At 44.9% G+C, this 16225-nt stretch overlaps 1 protein-coding gene across 1 annotated transcript; it reads right to left on the bottom strand.

Moving 5' to 3' along the window:
• Positions 1-2029: 2029 nt before the first annotated feature.
• Positions 2030-10318, bottom strand: LOC101770597 (CLIP-associated protein). The gene is made up of 18 exons (XM_004954305.3): positions 9944-10318; positions 9238-9409; positions 8715-8876; positions 8506-8603; positions 8189-8263; positions 8025-8093; positions 7866-7951; positions 7680-7797; positions 7015-7113; positions 6579-6897; positions 4693-6464; positions 4419-4478; positions 4191-4295; positions 4009-4083; positions 3849-3917; positions 3637-3705; positions 3282-3383; positions 2030-2484 (listed from the first exon to the last, which is right to left on the bottom strand). Exons 1-18 carry the CDS (start codon positions 10241-10243, stop codon positions 2335-2337), a joined length of 3900 nt encoding a protein of 1299 aa, XP_004954362.2. The 5' UTR covers positions 10244-10318; the 3' UTR covers positions 2030-2334.
• Between the last annotated feature and the right edge of the window lie 5907 nt (positions 10319-16225).

The following is a 16225-nucleotide window of genomic DNA, read 5'->3' as shown; positions in this document are numbered from 1 at the left end:
AGCTCCACCGCGGCCGGCCGGTGGAGGAAGAAAATACCTGTTAGTATGACAGGTGGGTCCCACGAACGGTGTTAACAGGAGAAGAAAACGGTGCTTGTCCCGTCTATAGCGATCTCTCCAACCAAACAAAAAATAGGATCATCCCATCCCATTCAACCAAACAAGAAATGGGATCATCCCATCCCGAAAAACTGGAACGGGACCGTCCCGTTCTACATTGTCTCCCAACCAAACGCACCCTTAGATTTCCTCCAAAATTTCTATGGATTGAACCATTCCACAGGAATTTTGAAGGATGGTCAATCCTTTGTTCCAAAGATCACATAGAAAAAATTCCTCTACGATCTACAAAATTCCTACGTAAATCCTATGTTCCACATGGGGACTGAGCTCGTCGTGCTCGGGGAATCGGGGACGGAGGGAGAGGGGATGTTTTGTTTTTCCTCGATAACAGTAACTCGATCCCGTTCATCCCATCTGGTCGTCGCATTACTCATTGTTCTAAGCAGTATGCCAGTAATGATAATCCCCTTCTCCGAGGCTTTTAGGACTATCTTATTGGCTTATCCACCGGGACGGATGGAGGGATTCATGGGCTTCGCTTGCAGGTCCGCATGTGCCGGCACAAACCCAAGCGCGCCCGTGTGCGCTTGCCTTGCCTTGCAGATTGCTCACGAGAGTGGCTTTCGCGCTGAATGGAATGGGTGATCGTTTCTTCTTTCTTTCTGTTGGCGGCCGGCATGGCGCTGGCGACTTGGCGTTACGCGCATGTGCGCTCACAGTGCTTCCTCCTCGCAAGCCGCAAGCCGCAAGCCCGCAACTGAACTGAACAGGACCGCCCTCCCCTTGTACCTGGTCGCGCTCTACGCACTGATCATTGCATTGCATGCGGCCTTCCCAGGCTTCCACCATAGCCCTCGCATCGCATGCCTTTGCCTTGCGCCCTTGCCTCTGGATCAGATCACTACGGAGAAATGGGCGGGGAGAGCCTTCCTTCCTTCCCCTGCTGCTCGCGCAAGTTTCCCGGTGGGCAGGGCAGGGCACGTCGTCCCGTCCGCCTCCCTCGCCGCGCCGGCCCGTCCGTCCACCCAGCCGGCAGTGGCACGACAGCTCGCTGCTGCACCTGCGCTGCGCATTCATGGCTGCCAATGGCCGCTGCCTGAATGCCTGATGCCCCAAGCGCAAAGTCACTTCTCCCCCGCCTCCCTCCTCCATCCGGGACAGAGTATTGCTGCTAGTGGTAATTAATTAGAGCCGTGTGCTGCGGTCAGTGTCTGGTAGCAGTAAAACTTGATTACCCTTTGCTTCGAATCTTCGACAGCCCGGGCGTGGGCTGTGCGTGCTCATGAGCCGCCGTGGCCCGTCGGGCATGCATCCTGCCACTGCTGCTGTCGCTGATGATCATAGCAAGCATACCTGCCTCGCCAATTGCCATGTGTAGCCGTGTACGGGCGATCATTTCCTCGACTTCCAAGTTGCACCATCCTCGCAGAGCAGCCAGCAATGGTACGTAGCAGGCTTCGTGGATTTCAATCCAAGAAAGAATTGCCACCTACGGGACCCAGCCCATCACAGCAGTACATATAATTACCATTTTTTGCCTTGTCTAAAAAAAGAAAAGCCTGCATGTTTACATGCGTATCCATTACCCAGCAGCAGCTCTTCTCTCCTCTGTAAATAAAGACAGAAAAGCCTGAAGACTCATTCAGACATTAGCAAGCTTTCACGAACGCAGCTGCTAAACGAGATGAGGTGATGGCCCATTCGTGCTGCTGCCTGTGCTGTGAGTGGACTGCCAACTGACGGACGGCGATCAGATTGCATACGGATCAGGGTCAGACCAGCCGGAGCCAGCCCGATCGATCAAGCAACAACGACTAGTATCAGCGAGGAGATATGGCGCACATGCAGCTGCAGGCCACCATGAGGGCAGTACGGGCACAGGAGCGCCTCTCCAACCAGTTGGCTTGGAATCCATCCGAATTTCATCTCACAAAATGGAATTCATATATCCCAGCAGCCAGAGCCAGAAACTGTCAAACTGCACACCCTTTATTTCCTCTTTTAAATCACAACAGCCACGGGGAAGGGAAAAAACAGACGCCACCTTTACTCTGCACAGTGCTAGTACTCCCTGCACTTTCCATCCGGAAGCAGGGGAATTATTGCTGCAATCTATCCTCATAAATTGGGAGCCCAGCAAACAGGCCCTCCTTCCTTGCTACGAGTATAGAGTATTCTTCTCCTCCTTCTGGTCCGGTCATGGGCGTTATGAGGAGGGTAGGGGCGAGTGGTACCCTGCCCGTGCCGCGAGACATCCTCCACTCCACTGCATCAGCCGTCCGCTGCAATGAATCTTGGCTGGGACAGCCGGCTGGCGTAGGTGGTTACGAGCTGCAGCTGCGCGCTGTCCAGGCCCTCCAGATACGGCAGCAGCGACGGCCCCAGCTTCAGGTATGTGTCCACCACGCACACCATCACTGCCTGCCAATTTGCAAATGCACCACAGGGCAAAGCCGTTACGATACACATCAGCTGTTCTTTCTTTTTAATTTTGGTACCAAATACTTTGTACGTATGGTAGGAATGTATGATGCAAAGCAAGTACAATGCTGCAGTAGGTAAATGTTACTGCAGGTCAGGTCCTAGTTGGTGATGGCCTCTTGTGTTCTTCTCTCGGTGCATTCAGATTCAGATTCAGACATTCAGTCATGTTTACTGCTAAGAAGACAGCATGCGTATGTGTGGGAGTAGTGTCAGGATGCACACTGAATGCATGAAAAACGACCAGGGTCCACCGATCCGGTGCTTACATGCATGACTTCCATGTTGACTGGATCGGAATAAAGTTACCCCATATGGCCTGAGCTGTGTTCAGTAAAGACGGATATGGCCCGGCTAACCGAAGGGAACAGACCAAACATGTGCCCAAGAAATGCTACTGAATTTTCTGGTTCGATGAACACATTGATGAATAGTATGTGCTATCAAGGCTACTGGAAGTTGCTCAGGTTTCTAACCATAATTCTTATGTGATGTTTTGCCAACATAGTTCAGTAAGGGTCTTCTTAGCTGTGGACCTTTAACTGAACAGACTCAAGTTGACAAATTTATAAGCTTTTCTAAGCTGATCACTAGTGCAACTTCTACATATTATGCTCCTAATCGTTCCTATGACCTTTACTGTAGGTAATCTGGAGGACATGAGGAAGTACAGTTGTCCAAAATACAGTGACTGATCTTAAATACGGCATTCTAGAGCAAAGTGGGAGCGGATTAACCTTGCGGACATATGGGCTGTGGTTTTCAAATGCATCCAGAAGTGCAGGAAGAAATGTTGACAGATGAGCCATGAGGTTTTCCTGTGACAATCGAATCACAAGCTGCAAAAAAAAGGAAGAATAAAGATTAGCAATATCCAAAATGGGAAAGATAAGCTAGCTGTACGCCACCTAACTCATAACACGGGTCAAAGTTAGACAATGAGCTGTACACATGCAGCTAAATCCTAGTTGACTCAGAGTTCAATCCATGAATATATAAAAGCCAAATTGAGGTTCATAGTACTAGCTTTGAACTGGTTTGCAGACATGAGAAATGTAGGATTAACGCAATGAAACTCGCTGGGCTGATTACCTTGCTCAAACTATTGATGCTGATAATAAGAATTTTCTCATCTTGGCAGGCCAACTGAGAAGAAATGGCCTGCATAGTTACAAGAGAAATAAACAAAGGGCAGTTGAAGTGGGGGGAAAGACAGGTAACAAGTTGTTCAAGGTCTCTCCACCAGATTCAGTTCAAGAGACATCCACAGCCATAAAACTAACAAAAATGCAAATCAAGCGTACCCCAAGGCATCGCAGTGGGTCAAACTGAGTGACCACAGTTGTCAAGCAGATATGGGCCTGATTTACAACCTGCAGTGACAATGACATAAAGGCTTCAGAGGCCCACTTTATGGTTGCATCAGCAAATGCGAGCTGAAGCATGCACTGCAAGTGTGTATACCTTCAAGGCCGCATCTTTGGTTGCATGCAGCAATTTAACTATGAGAATTTCCACGCAACTCTCCATTGCCTTCCTCTGGACGGAAAGGGCAAGGCAGGGGTCATTTTCATGGAAGATGGCATACAATAATGGCACATGCAGGAAACAAGTAGTCACTGTTAAGGAGTTCCAGAAACGCTTACGTGTTTTTCAAGAATTTCAACCAATAGAGAAAGTGCAAGCTCCCTTGTGGGCACATCTGGATCATCAAGCATCTCAAGAAGGGAAGAAGACATCTGGTGTAAATTCTGAAAATGAGTTCAAGATGAGGTCACAGCCAGCTAAGTAACCAGTGGAGAACGAACACCCCTGAAAAATTACCATTAGGGTGACACAACATACGGAACAAGAACAGTGCGGTCTAATCTAACCTTGGTGGGCACACAATGTCCATTCATCTCTGAAACTTCTTCTGGTTGCCTTACAGTATCCTGTAAATAGAAAGTGGAATCTGTTGCCCAACTTTGTAAAATAAATCTCAAAAGAGAGAGACATCAACCTAACTGTTGCAGAAATGAGAGAAAGCTAAAATAGTTTTCAAACAAAACATCAGCAGGTTACAGATTGTTAGAATTACGATGTTGTATCTGGAAAGTGTTATTTTAGGAGAGAGAAAAAGTGAACAACTGACTGGAAAATACTTACCTTATGATCCTGGCAGCCATTCCCTGTGACTTCGTGATTTCTGATATTTATGCTCAGTTCACTTGCATTTGGTTCATCAAACATCTTCATAGTCTGACTGTCTCTCCTTGCACTTTGAACTATGTTATCTGATATCACACTGAAGTCAATTCTTCTCGGGAGACTGTTCCTTGGCCTCAGGGTACTGGACTTCTTGTCCATCATTTCAGCTTTGTGATCATAAGATTTGTTACTGGATTCAAACTCAATCCTCTCAGAACAGCACTCCTGGGCTTCCAAAGAAATATTTGGGAGACACTGAAGTGCAGAACTGAAACAATCATCAGTCTTAACAGAATTAGATTGATGTGCTGGATGCATCGGTGATTTAGCAGATCGGTATGTGGGATGTATCGGAGATTTAGCATATTGATACGTGTGACGAAGTGGTGATTTAGCAGATCGATATGCAGGATGGAGTGGTGATTTAGCAGATTGAGATGCAGGATGAAGTGGTGATTTAGCAGTAAAGATGTCAAAAGATGGAGCCCTTTGCTTATGTCTCCTTTGCTGCAAGAACTCTTCTATATCACTTTCTATCTTTGGTATTAGTTGCTTCATTGCCCGTATTAGCCGCTTCTGTTCTTCCATTGACATGCTGACCAAAAAGCTTAACATTGATGCAGGATCATAATGGGAATAAATTGATGAGAAACCAACCACCACAACCTCCTTCAGTTTTTTGCTTTTATCCTTAAACAAAAGGGCAAGTTTTCCAAACCATGGCTTAAGGAAACTGCTGCTAGAATAGCTTTCAGAATTGATTGTGCATTTTACAAAAGAGGCATTTGCAAACTCGAGAACTGCCAGTTTTGACTTGGGAGATTTCTGCTCATCGAGTGAACGAAGTAAGGCGGGTAAGAGAGAATCAATGAAATAAATTTCACTTGCATGTTTCAAAATTGCCAAGCACTGCTGCTTAATTGATTCCTTTGGATCATTTAAACGAGAGAAAATATGGGGCAGTGTCTTGTCGAGATAATGTTCAAAAGGCTTCTTGAAAGCCGGCATGATCTCAGCTAGTGATGAGAGAGCAGCCTGTGCCACTTTGTGATGGGGATCATCAAGATACCGACAAACAAGCCTCATAACCTTCTCAAAATTTTGTGCAACCTCCTGAATGCCTTTTGGTCCACGTTCTAGCAAACACTGCTTTAAGAAATCAAGTGCATATACCTTCATCATCCAATCTGACCTTGGGTTAAGACCTAAAGAGAGTGCCTCTGTGAGAGATGAGGGCAGATCCATGTTGCTTATCATTTCACCCAAAATGAGTTTCTTCTCATCTAAATCACTTTTGGTACTGGCATAAAACCAATTTGTCATCTGCTTACTCAAGAGAGGTCGCCGAAAGTTAGGAGTGTAACTATTACGTGGCTCCTTAGAAACAGCACTCTTCTTAGGAGTGCTAAAACAGTGCTTCCTCTCCTGCTGAGGACCTAGTTTTCCACCTGATCCGGCATCAGAGCTTTCTTCAATAGGATTTTGTTTTAGCAAGTTCCCTGATCCTCTCAAGTTAACGGCAGGTGACAAGCTCGTCAACTCAGAAGGATCTTCTGATCCTTGAACTTGCTGAGGAGTTATCTGTTCAGCATTTGGAACACATTCAACCTTATCTTGAACAATTGTTACAACATCTGCTTCAGTTAATGGCATCTCTGAAGGTGCCCCCGTTGCAATTGGAGCAGCAGATGGCAGGTCACAAGATGATGAATTGACACCTGCACTTTTGTCTGAAATTATGGAAGACATTGGTCAGTGGAGCCTAATATTTCCAGTTAAACAAACAAAAAGAACATTTTTTTCTTTTACAGGGAATTATAGAATTGTTTTCTAATGACAGGTACCTGAATCGCATTTACCAGTATCTCTGTTTGTGTTTTCTTCCTTTCCCAGTGTGGTCTTATCTTCAAAAGAACTTCCAATAGCCAAAGTGTCATCCTTACTGCTTTGATCTTGCGCTTTTGAGGCCATATCATCATACTGGTGGTATAGTCTTTGTGATGGTTGCAGGTCTCCAGAAGAAAATGATGTCTCAGAATCAACCTTAACAACTTTGTCCATTACAGCAGGAGTGCAAGAACTAAGTTGAGGTTGACTTAGTTTAACACTTTCTACTGGAGGAAGATGCCTTTGATGTGTCTCAGCATCTTCATCATTTATCATCTACAATGTTTTTTTAAAAAAAAAAGCAAGTTATACTATATGATCAATCGGGAAAATATGTCTGATAAATTCACAAAAGAAAGATATGTTTACGGGAGAATCAGTTTGAGCATATACTTTCTGTCTGGATGGTTCAAAAGACGAGTACAACTGGCGTGAACGCTCAGGCCATATCCTTGAGAACATCCTGTAGCATGCCCTAGCGCTTGATCGAACCTTGGAATTGGAAAAGAGCCAAATAAATCAGAGGATTTCTACAAAAAGAAGACCACTTGAAACAACTGGCCAGAATCAGAAGTTGAGTACCAGAAGCAGAGAATTATAGATTTTTCACAGGCATCTTTCAGTTGATATACACCACATAACCCATGACTATCAAAAAGAAAAGGTCAAAGAAACAAATGCACTATTTTATTTTGTAGGGCAACAAATGCAAAAAAATTATACAATAATTCTCTCTTATAGATTGATTAAAGATCTGCAGCTAAGAAGAAACCATAGCAGTCCAGGTTTTCATTTCCCCCCTTTTCTGTTCAATGTAGAGCATATATTGATAGTAATATGACTTGACAGACAACGGGCTACTCATAAGTTCACCGTATAGTTTAATGAACCAATTATCTATGTGCTATATCCAACTATTTGCTAAAAAAAGGACACTAAAACGTGCTCCAAATTTACAGGAGGAAGAAACACCTTGTGCTATCCCAATCAAAATTCTAACTGGCATTTCTCACAAACAGAACACCAATGTAGATGTACGAATGGCAGAATGTAAATACCTCGCTAGTTGCATCTGCTATACAATATTTGATTAGATCTTCGTACGCATCAGCTGATCTCTGTATTTCTGGAGTATCAACCCAGTACTCTAGCATTAGTATTGCATATTCGCAGCACCTGCAATTGGGAAAACCTTTTTAAGCTTCTGCCAAGTACTATTGCTATACCAGATTGGTGCTTCTTACCTGGCACGAAGAACAGCACTTCTATCATTCTTTGCAAATTCAATAATCCTTGGTAGTATACGAGCTACCTTACAGTTCCTTAGCATCTGTGCACAGAGAGAGCAATAATCAAACAACAAGAAATCAAAATGGCCAGAGCAAGCTCTTCAGCATGTATACCTCTTTTATACAGTTATCAGCAGACTCAGCAATTACAAGAATGGTGATTACGACGTTCTTAAGGAGGACCTGTGGGTTTGAGTAACACGGTGGATTCAATCAGATACATCAGGCTGACACTGATAGTTGTTAACAGTGGATATAGAACGAAAGCAACAGCATACCGGAATAAGCAGCTCTGCGTATGGTTCAAAGTCACGTAGTAGCTCTTTCGATAGGAAGTTTAGTAAATGACATGCCTACAGGTAATCAAAATAGAAAATAGCAATTCAGCAAGTGCCCAAAAAAGGACGAAGTATAGCATGTTCTATTCACTAGGATATTTGACAATCACACATCATGTCTATTTTCGGGTCATGCAAATCTAATAAGGTACCAACACGGCGATTTTGTCAATTTGCAGTACATGTAAGTAGAATTCTCTTTCCTCAAACGATTAGAGCAAGTTAGGTTGCAAACATGAAACCACAAATGACCAAACCTGTTTCACAACGCTTGATCTCCTATCCAGAAGCTGAGTTATTAGAGGGGTCACAAGCTGTTTTAGGAGCATGGGAAAGGCTGAATAGTCTGCAGCACCTGGCATAAAGATGCAATAGAAAAGGTCCTTTAAAGAACTCCCACACTTCTTCAACTGATAAATTTAAACATTTTATTAATGTGTACGGTAAAGCCAACACAATTAGGAACCTCCAAGCACTAAGCCTTCCACTCTTTGCATTGCAGTTATCCGGATTGACCACTCATTGTCTGGCTGCAAAGTAGATACTACTTTTTCTATTTCCCTTAGTAGGTCCTTCTCAGAGAAAACCTTTATAGGTTCAATTAATTTCCTTGTAATGTCTCCTTCTCCTACAACAAATAAAGGATGACATATTATCTCCCAGTAATCAGGAACTGATATGGTAAGATAAAAAACTAACCACAAAATTGCACCGGTACTCCTACATGGGGTGCATAACCAGCTAACTCCCTCCAACTTACGTTTTCATAATGGCAATTTGGTTTAGCTATTGAAAGTATTATTCATCTGGTTTTTATGACACTTTATACTATTCTGAGCATCAAATTATATCATGGACTTAATAAAAAAATATTTGTGATATACTAATTTCTGATTTATCAATTCATACAAGGCTCTTGTTGGATATAGAAACAAACTACATACTTCACACCCGAATAGCCTGAAAAACTGAATGGAAGCCCAATGTACCTGCAAGAAGTGAGATATCTCTCGTGCTGATCTTTTCTTTGGAACTTTTCCTTACTTGACTGGTATCAGAAAATTCCATCTTGATTGTCGCACAATGAACGTGTTGATCATCTGTGTCTGACATGCAAGAATTTGGATGTGTGCTTTCCGTTCTTGCATTCATCTCCTTCATCTGCAACATCAACAACTTTCTGACCACGCAATTACTAAGCGCAAATCACCGCATAACTCACAGTAACTAATGTTTTCTGGGACTTGCAAGTTGCAACGAGTCCTTGAAATTTCTATCTGTTCTTTTATTAGTATGACCAAACCCCCATTATGAATTCAGAACATAAGATACATTGTAACAAGTAGATAATAGTTAAATATTAACGGACAGTACGAGACCTGAAGATTTTTGCACCGAATAAATTGCATAAGGTACCATTCATACTCTGTACACAAATAATTACTCGTACAGAATTCTCCACACCAGAATGGTTTCCCCCTAATCGGTCCTTTGTTCATGCCAATATCATTAGTTCGGGCTGATTTGGAACAATATTCATACCCTACTCATGGAGGTACACGTACACCCGTCCTACTCATGAAAAACCCCGGCTGTAAATGTAATAGCTAGATTAATCATTTCTAAGTCGCAGCACCAGTACAATCTTAAGGAGTGAATAAAAGCGATCGAATGCCACGACGGGTGTACGTGTACCTCCATGAGTAGGACGAGGAACCTCCTAGCGGCCTCCCGCACGGCCGCGTCGCCGTCCCCAAGCCGCGCCACGACCAGCGGCGCGAGCCCATCGGCGTGGCCCCGCATCGCCTCCCCTCCGCCCGCGGCGCAAAGCGCCTCGAGCGCCTCGCGCGTGGCCTCGGTGTCGCCGCCGCCGCCGCCGGTGCGGAGGAGGCCCACGCAGCACTCGGCGAGCGCGGCCGCGCCGGGGGCGTCGAGCTCCGCCCCTGGCGCCGGCGCCAGCTCCCGCAGCCGCGCCGCCGCGGCAGAGGACGGCATCGCGCCTGCCGGCGCGAGGGTTTGATGGGTGCGGAGCGGGGTGGTGATGGAGAGGAGAGGAGAGGAGAGGCGATCGGCGCGAGGAAGGACGCGACGCGAAGCGAGGTGCGGGTTTTGGAGGCCGGTGGTTTTATAGGCGCGGGGTTTAGCCGTTGGGAAATGGCTTTGACCAGGATTAGCTGCTCTGCTGCAGTGGCAGGTGAAAGTTACTGGCTGTGTCATGTAACTCACTCGCAGTGTGTCATGCTCGAATAATTCTCTATCAAATTGAAAGTAACTATATAGTGAGGCTAATGATGACGTACTAATTACAATGTGTAGCTTTGCCACTTTTATGCGTACTGGCTACTGAGTCTTTGCTAATTAGGTTAGGTAAGGCTATTGTTTTGGGCAGTGGAAGCAACTTTATTTTCAAATTAATGTTGGACACCGACATGTATAGCTTATATGGTCCAAATCAAATTAATGTGAAAACTGTCTTGGCTGAGTTTATTTTCAATAACATGGGTTAATTTGAAGAATTGTGCATGCTGGTTGGTTTAGAATTTTTAGTCAACCAAACGGAGGGTTGAAATATTATTACTGTTATTGTCCATGACCTATCGCTGACAAAATATTTGTTAAATTGCGTGAAGGGTTAAGTGGTGGGAACACTGCTGATTACTACTCCTTCTGTCCTAAATTACTATTTGTTTTAACTTTTCTAGTTACATATCATATATCTAGGTGCATAGCAAAAGTTATGAATTAAAAAAGCTAAAAATAAATAGTAATTTGAGACGGAGGAAGTACATTGTTAAGTTCCACCAGTTGCATCGGTTCAACTCAACTCGTAGCCGTTGCACCATCGCTGTTTACCTGTGTGGCGTGGAGTAGTCAGAGGCTATTCTACCACACATACTGGGTCAGTGGGTTGTGTCACGCATGAAGAGAATGAAATTAACGTAGTACATGTGATGCGGACTGCACAACCACTCCTCCGATGTAAGGAGAATACGTCGATGTATCCGTGTGTAATCTTCTGTAGATGCTCTTTTCTTTCGTAATGCATGGTTGTTTCACTGTTACTTTCATCCGAGGCTGAGCAAGCCTACACTGACGTCCGTCGTCTTAGTTGTTCACCCGTCACAGGACTAGCTCGATCTCATTCGGCTGTCCCATTTGACCCGAAAGCCTTGGGGAGAAGCCAACGCTAGCTACGTCGTACTTGTCTACTTGAAGGTAGTTCAGCAGTAGTATATATTTGGCATTCTGAAGAAGGAGAAGGAAGACAAGCAGCCAACACGCTTCGCTCTGTCGTCAGAATTTTAAAACGAAGCGACAGACAGTATCTAGCTACAAAGTACTCTGATCGAATCATCTTTTGAACAAAATGCGTGTATGTCCATGATTGTGTAGTGGTTGAGGACAGCGAACAGACTTTGAGGTCAGAGTTCAGAGACGATGGTAACAATATTTTGGAAGCTTAAAGTCGTTCAGCGTGGCAAATGAGCTTCATTTGAGCGATGCATACATATTGTAATGAATTACATGCAGAGAAAGAAATGGAGCTAGTAGAGCAAGTATATGTTTAGCATTGTATTACCCAATCTGATGAAAGCGTACACACCGTATACAACAAACAAGCTATCGTACATCCTAGCTGCTTGTCCCTTTTAGCTTTAGACGCACTGCCAGCTGCCTTCTTGTCTCTTCTCGCATCAGGACTTGTGTTACCTGCTGCCGCTTGTGTGGTGAGAAATGAACATTGAAAAATAAAATGACTAGCTAGCTAGGGAAGAAATAATATGGAAACGGTTCTCTGTATACATGCTACCTAAACACGAGACGTATACTGCAGATCTGTCGTGTATACGTTGACGTAGACGACCGACCGAACGGCCGGCTGGAAATAAGTAATTTTAAGCCTTGTTCGCAGGCTCGATCGTCTAACCTAATCAAAATATACGTGACGTGTACATGTAGTAGACTCTGCAGGATATCAGTATTATATTCCATATGTGTATATTTGCATGTATATGGATGGAGCTCTATTTTGCATATGCAATAATGTAGCAACAATGATCCTGTTTGGATCCAGGGGTTAAACTTTAGTCAGCTAAAAATTACCCCGATGATCCGAACAGTAGGGCTATAGGTGGGCTACAGATTAGCTAACCCCCATTCATTAACCCTCCAAACTCAGCTAACGGGAACTAATTTAGACATAAATAGTAAAAGACAATGAAACCCTCCAACTAAAATCTTACTATTTTTTTCCTTCATCCTCTAAGGATATAATGAACTTTTTTATCAATAAAGGGGCTAAAAATTAGCTTTGGCTCCAAACAAGACAAGACTAATTTTAGCCATTTAAACGTCTGAATTTTAGCCAAGATACAGTCCATCCAAATACTGTGCCGCTGAGACATGCACGTCAAACCGCAGAGCCATGGCGTCGTATTTTACGTATTTTACGTACGTCCTCGCCACGTTTCCGAATGCAAATTAAATTAAAGCCGATCGATCTTGGCAAGTATGTACACCTGATGGGACATTTTAGTTTGGAAGCCGATCGAGACAAGCGAGCTGATGAGATGATGGATCGGTGGCTGTTTGGGTCATCGATCCGTTAAAACGTAACGTTCCATCGATCCCTGCACGCACAGCAGGTCGATTTTGGCCCCCAATAACGTTGTACTATATGACCTGTGACAGACGAGATCAGAGCACAGCAGGCACAGGCAAGCATGCAGAGAAGAGCTCGCTCTCTCGTGCCATCATGCATCGATCCATCACTGTCGTCTATGACTCGATGCTGTATCCCATGGCAGGCAACTAGAGCCTCCTATACGTACTACAGGCCAGCGAGATAAGGCCATAACAGCTAGCTAGCACTCTTTCTTCCCTGTCGCTGCAGTGGCGCCTCCGGCCACACTCCACGCCTCCACGGCACCGCATCGCCTTCGTGTATTTGTACGATCAAACGGCCAGGATCTACGCGGCTAACCACCATAGCGCGTTGGTTCCCTGTTCAGTTTCAGAGTGAGCGGTGGTTGGGGCGGTGGTGTGAAACGGGACAACTGCTTGTTGCGTCGTCCCTATGGCTATGTGTGCGTGATGTTTCCTTCTCAACAGAAGCTCTCTCGATCCCAAAAAGAAGAAGCTCTCTCCGTGCATCAGCGCCCACGTACGTAGACTACTCTCTGGTCTTATACTGGTATTTTTATACGTCGTGTGCTACCAAATAAGCTTGTCTTTTGCAATATATACCAGACGAATACATTGAAGATTGAACAGAGGGCCGGTTTCCTCTTGCCTTTTCTAGAGATCTAGTGCTGATTGAAACACTACTCCCCAACCACCAAGCGGACTAAGCTTATTTTCATGGAATACGCAGTAATTAAGAAGGGGCAAGTAGTGTTCATGTTCCAATGGAAAAGTTGCTTTATTACCGAAAGAGTTTCAATAAGATAAAATGTTCAGAAAATAATGCTAGAGCAAATTTGCTATCCATGCATCTTTTTCAATGAGATAAAATGTTCTGAAAATATTACCCTACCTTTTCTCTAGTTTTCACCTGATGGTTTGCATTCTGAGGTAAAACTAGAGAAAAGTACATTCCTTTCAGATCAGCACGGGCGGTTGAATCGATTGTTGCACAGTGTACATCAGTTGTACTACTGCTATTTCTGTTGGATGTGCGAGCTAGCTAGCTAGGCCACAAAGTCACGAGTCTGCATTATTCTCATGTTATATATGCAGAGTTTTAATTAAACTTTACACATAGGATTATTTCTTATTTGTCGCTGTGATGGATTAACAACCTTGATTGTCTTCTTCTATCTAGTAACAGGGGATAGATGATCCAAGCACTTCTCTCATAACCCATAATTTTAGTGGCACTAGCTGAGCGAATGGTAACATTATCCTATGAGGATCGGAACGGGCGAGCCTCGTTAGGTGAGTAATGCACGTCTTATCTCCTCTGCACTGGGTTGATTTAGACATTTTATATATTGGTCTATGCTCAAGACACTAAGACAACCTAATACAAGACTCCTACATTTTGTTTTTGTTTCTAAAACTCGCAACCTTGTGTTGAAGTTGAAGCAGGGGTACGGTGACGAGACTATAACAGATATGCGTTGGTATGCTAGCTAAGGGGGTGTTTGGATACGAGGTGTTAAACTTGAGCAGGATCACATCAGATGTTCGGATGCTAATTAGGAGAATTAAATATGAGCTAATTACAAAATTAATTGCACAGATGGAGTCTAATTCGCGAGACGAATCTATTAAGGCTAATTAATCCATCATTAGCAAATGGTTACTGTAGCACCACATTGTCAAATCATGGCCTATTAAGCTTAATAGATTCGTCTTGCGAATTAGACTCCATTTGTGCAATTAGTTTTGTAATTAGACTATGTTTAATACTCCTAATCAGTATCAAACATCCGATGTGACAGGTGCTAAAGTTTAGCAGTGGGTATCCAAATACCCCCTAAGACTTGCAAGTCAGAGCAATATAATACGTGCATATATTATATATATATATTTCTGCGTTGCATTGGTTTTATATATATAGCAACGTCTTGGCCGAACCGATGGAGTATAATACGGGGGGCGAGTAGGTGATCGCTAGCTACTAATAGTATACAGGTGAATACTGGTTTCTGGTAGTGTACTTACCTGCATGTATTATACAAGTATATACCGCCTGGCTGTGTCACGCACTCACACGGCACGGGACGGGAGTAACGGAAGTAGATCCAACAGCTCGTAGGTAGGAGGGGTCATGCTGTAGTAGTTTGGCAAACTAAGTCTGAAGCACAGCTGTATAACTGTGAATGATTTTTTTTTTTGAAAAAAAAAAGTGAAGCCGTCTCCTAGTTTCAAACGGTGCAATGATGGCAAAGGAAGTGGAGAATACGCATTGTGCTTGATTGTACATTTGTAGTCCATAGTTCATGCAGTAGCTCCAGTTGGGATATGGGTGTATGCAGTATGCGCAGAGTACATTACGGACTGAAAGTGTCGTCGTCTCGAGGGAAAAAAAAACATACAAGAGAGACACCGGGCCCGTGTGAGGCAGATTGATCCAACGCAACAACTACCTGGGCTGGGCTCGGATGTTTCCGTGTTGTGATGATATATACCCCCACACGACAGCTGTAGAGCCCAACAACGCCGCGGCCTGTATCATTTGGGCAGGGACGGCCCGCGACTGATTCGAGCAGTGTGGTCCCGACAATGGGCCCATTTTCCATCCACCTGACCGACAAGTTGGCCCCACCCACCCGCTGCGGCAGCCACGTGGTACCCTGCGCCGGAGGCCACTGGTCATTCGAGCCCGACTGCCCGAGCCGTGGCTCCTCTCCGCGCCTGGATCCGCAATTACTCCGCTGCCGGTGGGTGGTGTTGGAATCCGCTCGATCCGTCCGTCGATCTATCCACGGAGCTCCACCGGGAAAAGAAATTAAAACGAGGACCAATCAAACCAGGCAAGCCCAAGATTTCGCCGCCGGCCGGCCGGACTCTTTCTTTACCGTGCCGTACCAACGGCCATAAATAGCCGGTGAAACGGGTTGTCCCTCCCACGGCTTCGGCTTCCACCGGCCACCGCCTCCACGGTCCACGCACGGCACGGCCCCAGCAGCCCAGCTACGCACGCAGCTTCATTGAGTTGCCAAGGTAAAAAGAGGAGGAGGAGGAAGAAGAAGAAGCCGGCTGATGGCTCCGCTACACCGGCTGGCAGAGACTCAAGACTGCGTCATTAGGGCAGGGAAGCCGGACACAGCGACAACGACCCGCGATCGCAACAACGTCGTACTATTAACTAATTAAGAAACGACGATCCATCAAACAAAGCTTGGCGCCATTCAATCGCGCCAAGCCGCCGATCCAGGTGTCAGGCATCAACGACAACAAGGGAAAACCTTGGAAGCGCATCGCTAGCTGTTGGCCGCCTACGGGCTACGGCATTATGGTGTGGAAACG

The sequence above is a fragment of the Setaria italica genome, chromosome I (genome assembly GCF_000263155.2).
Source record: "Setaria italica strain Yugu1 chromosome I, Setaria_italica_v2.0, whole genome shotgun sequence".
NCBI lineage: Eukaryota > Viridiplantae > Streptophyta > Magnoliopsida > Poales > Poaceae > Setaria > Setaria italica.
Note: the sequence above shows the minus strand (reverse complement) of the source record. Positions and strands in the feature narration are given on the sequence as shown.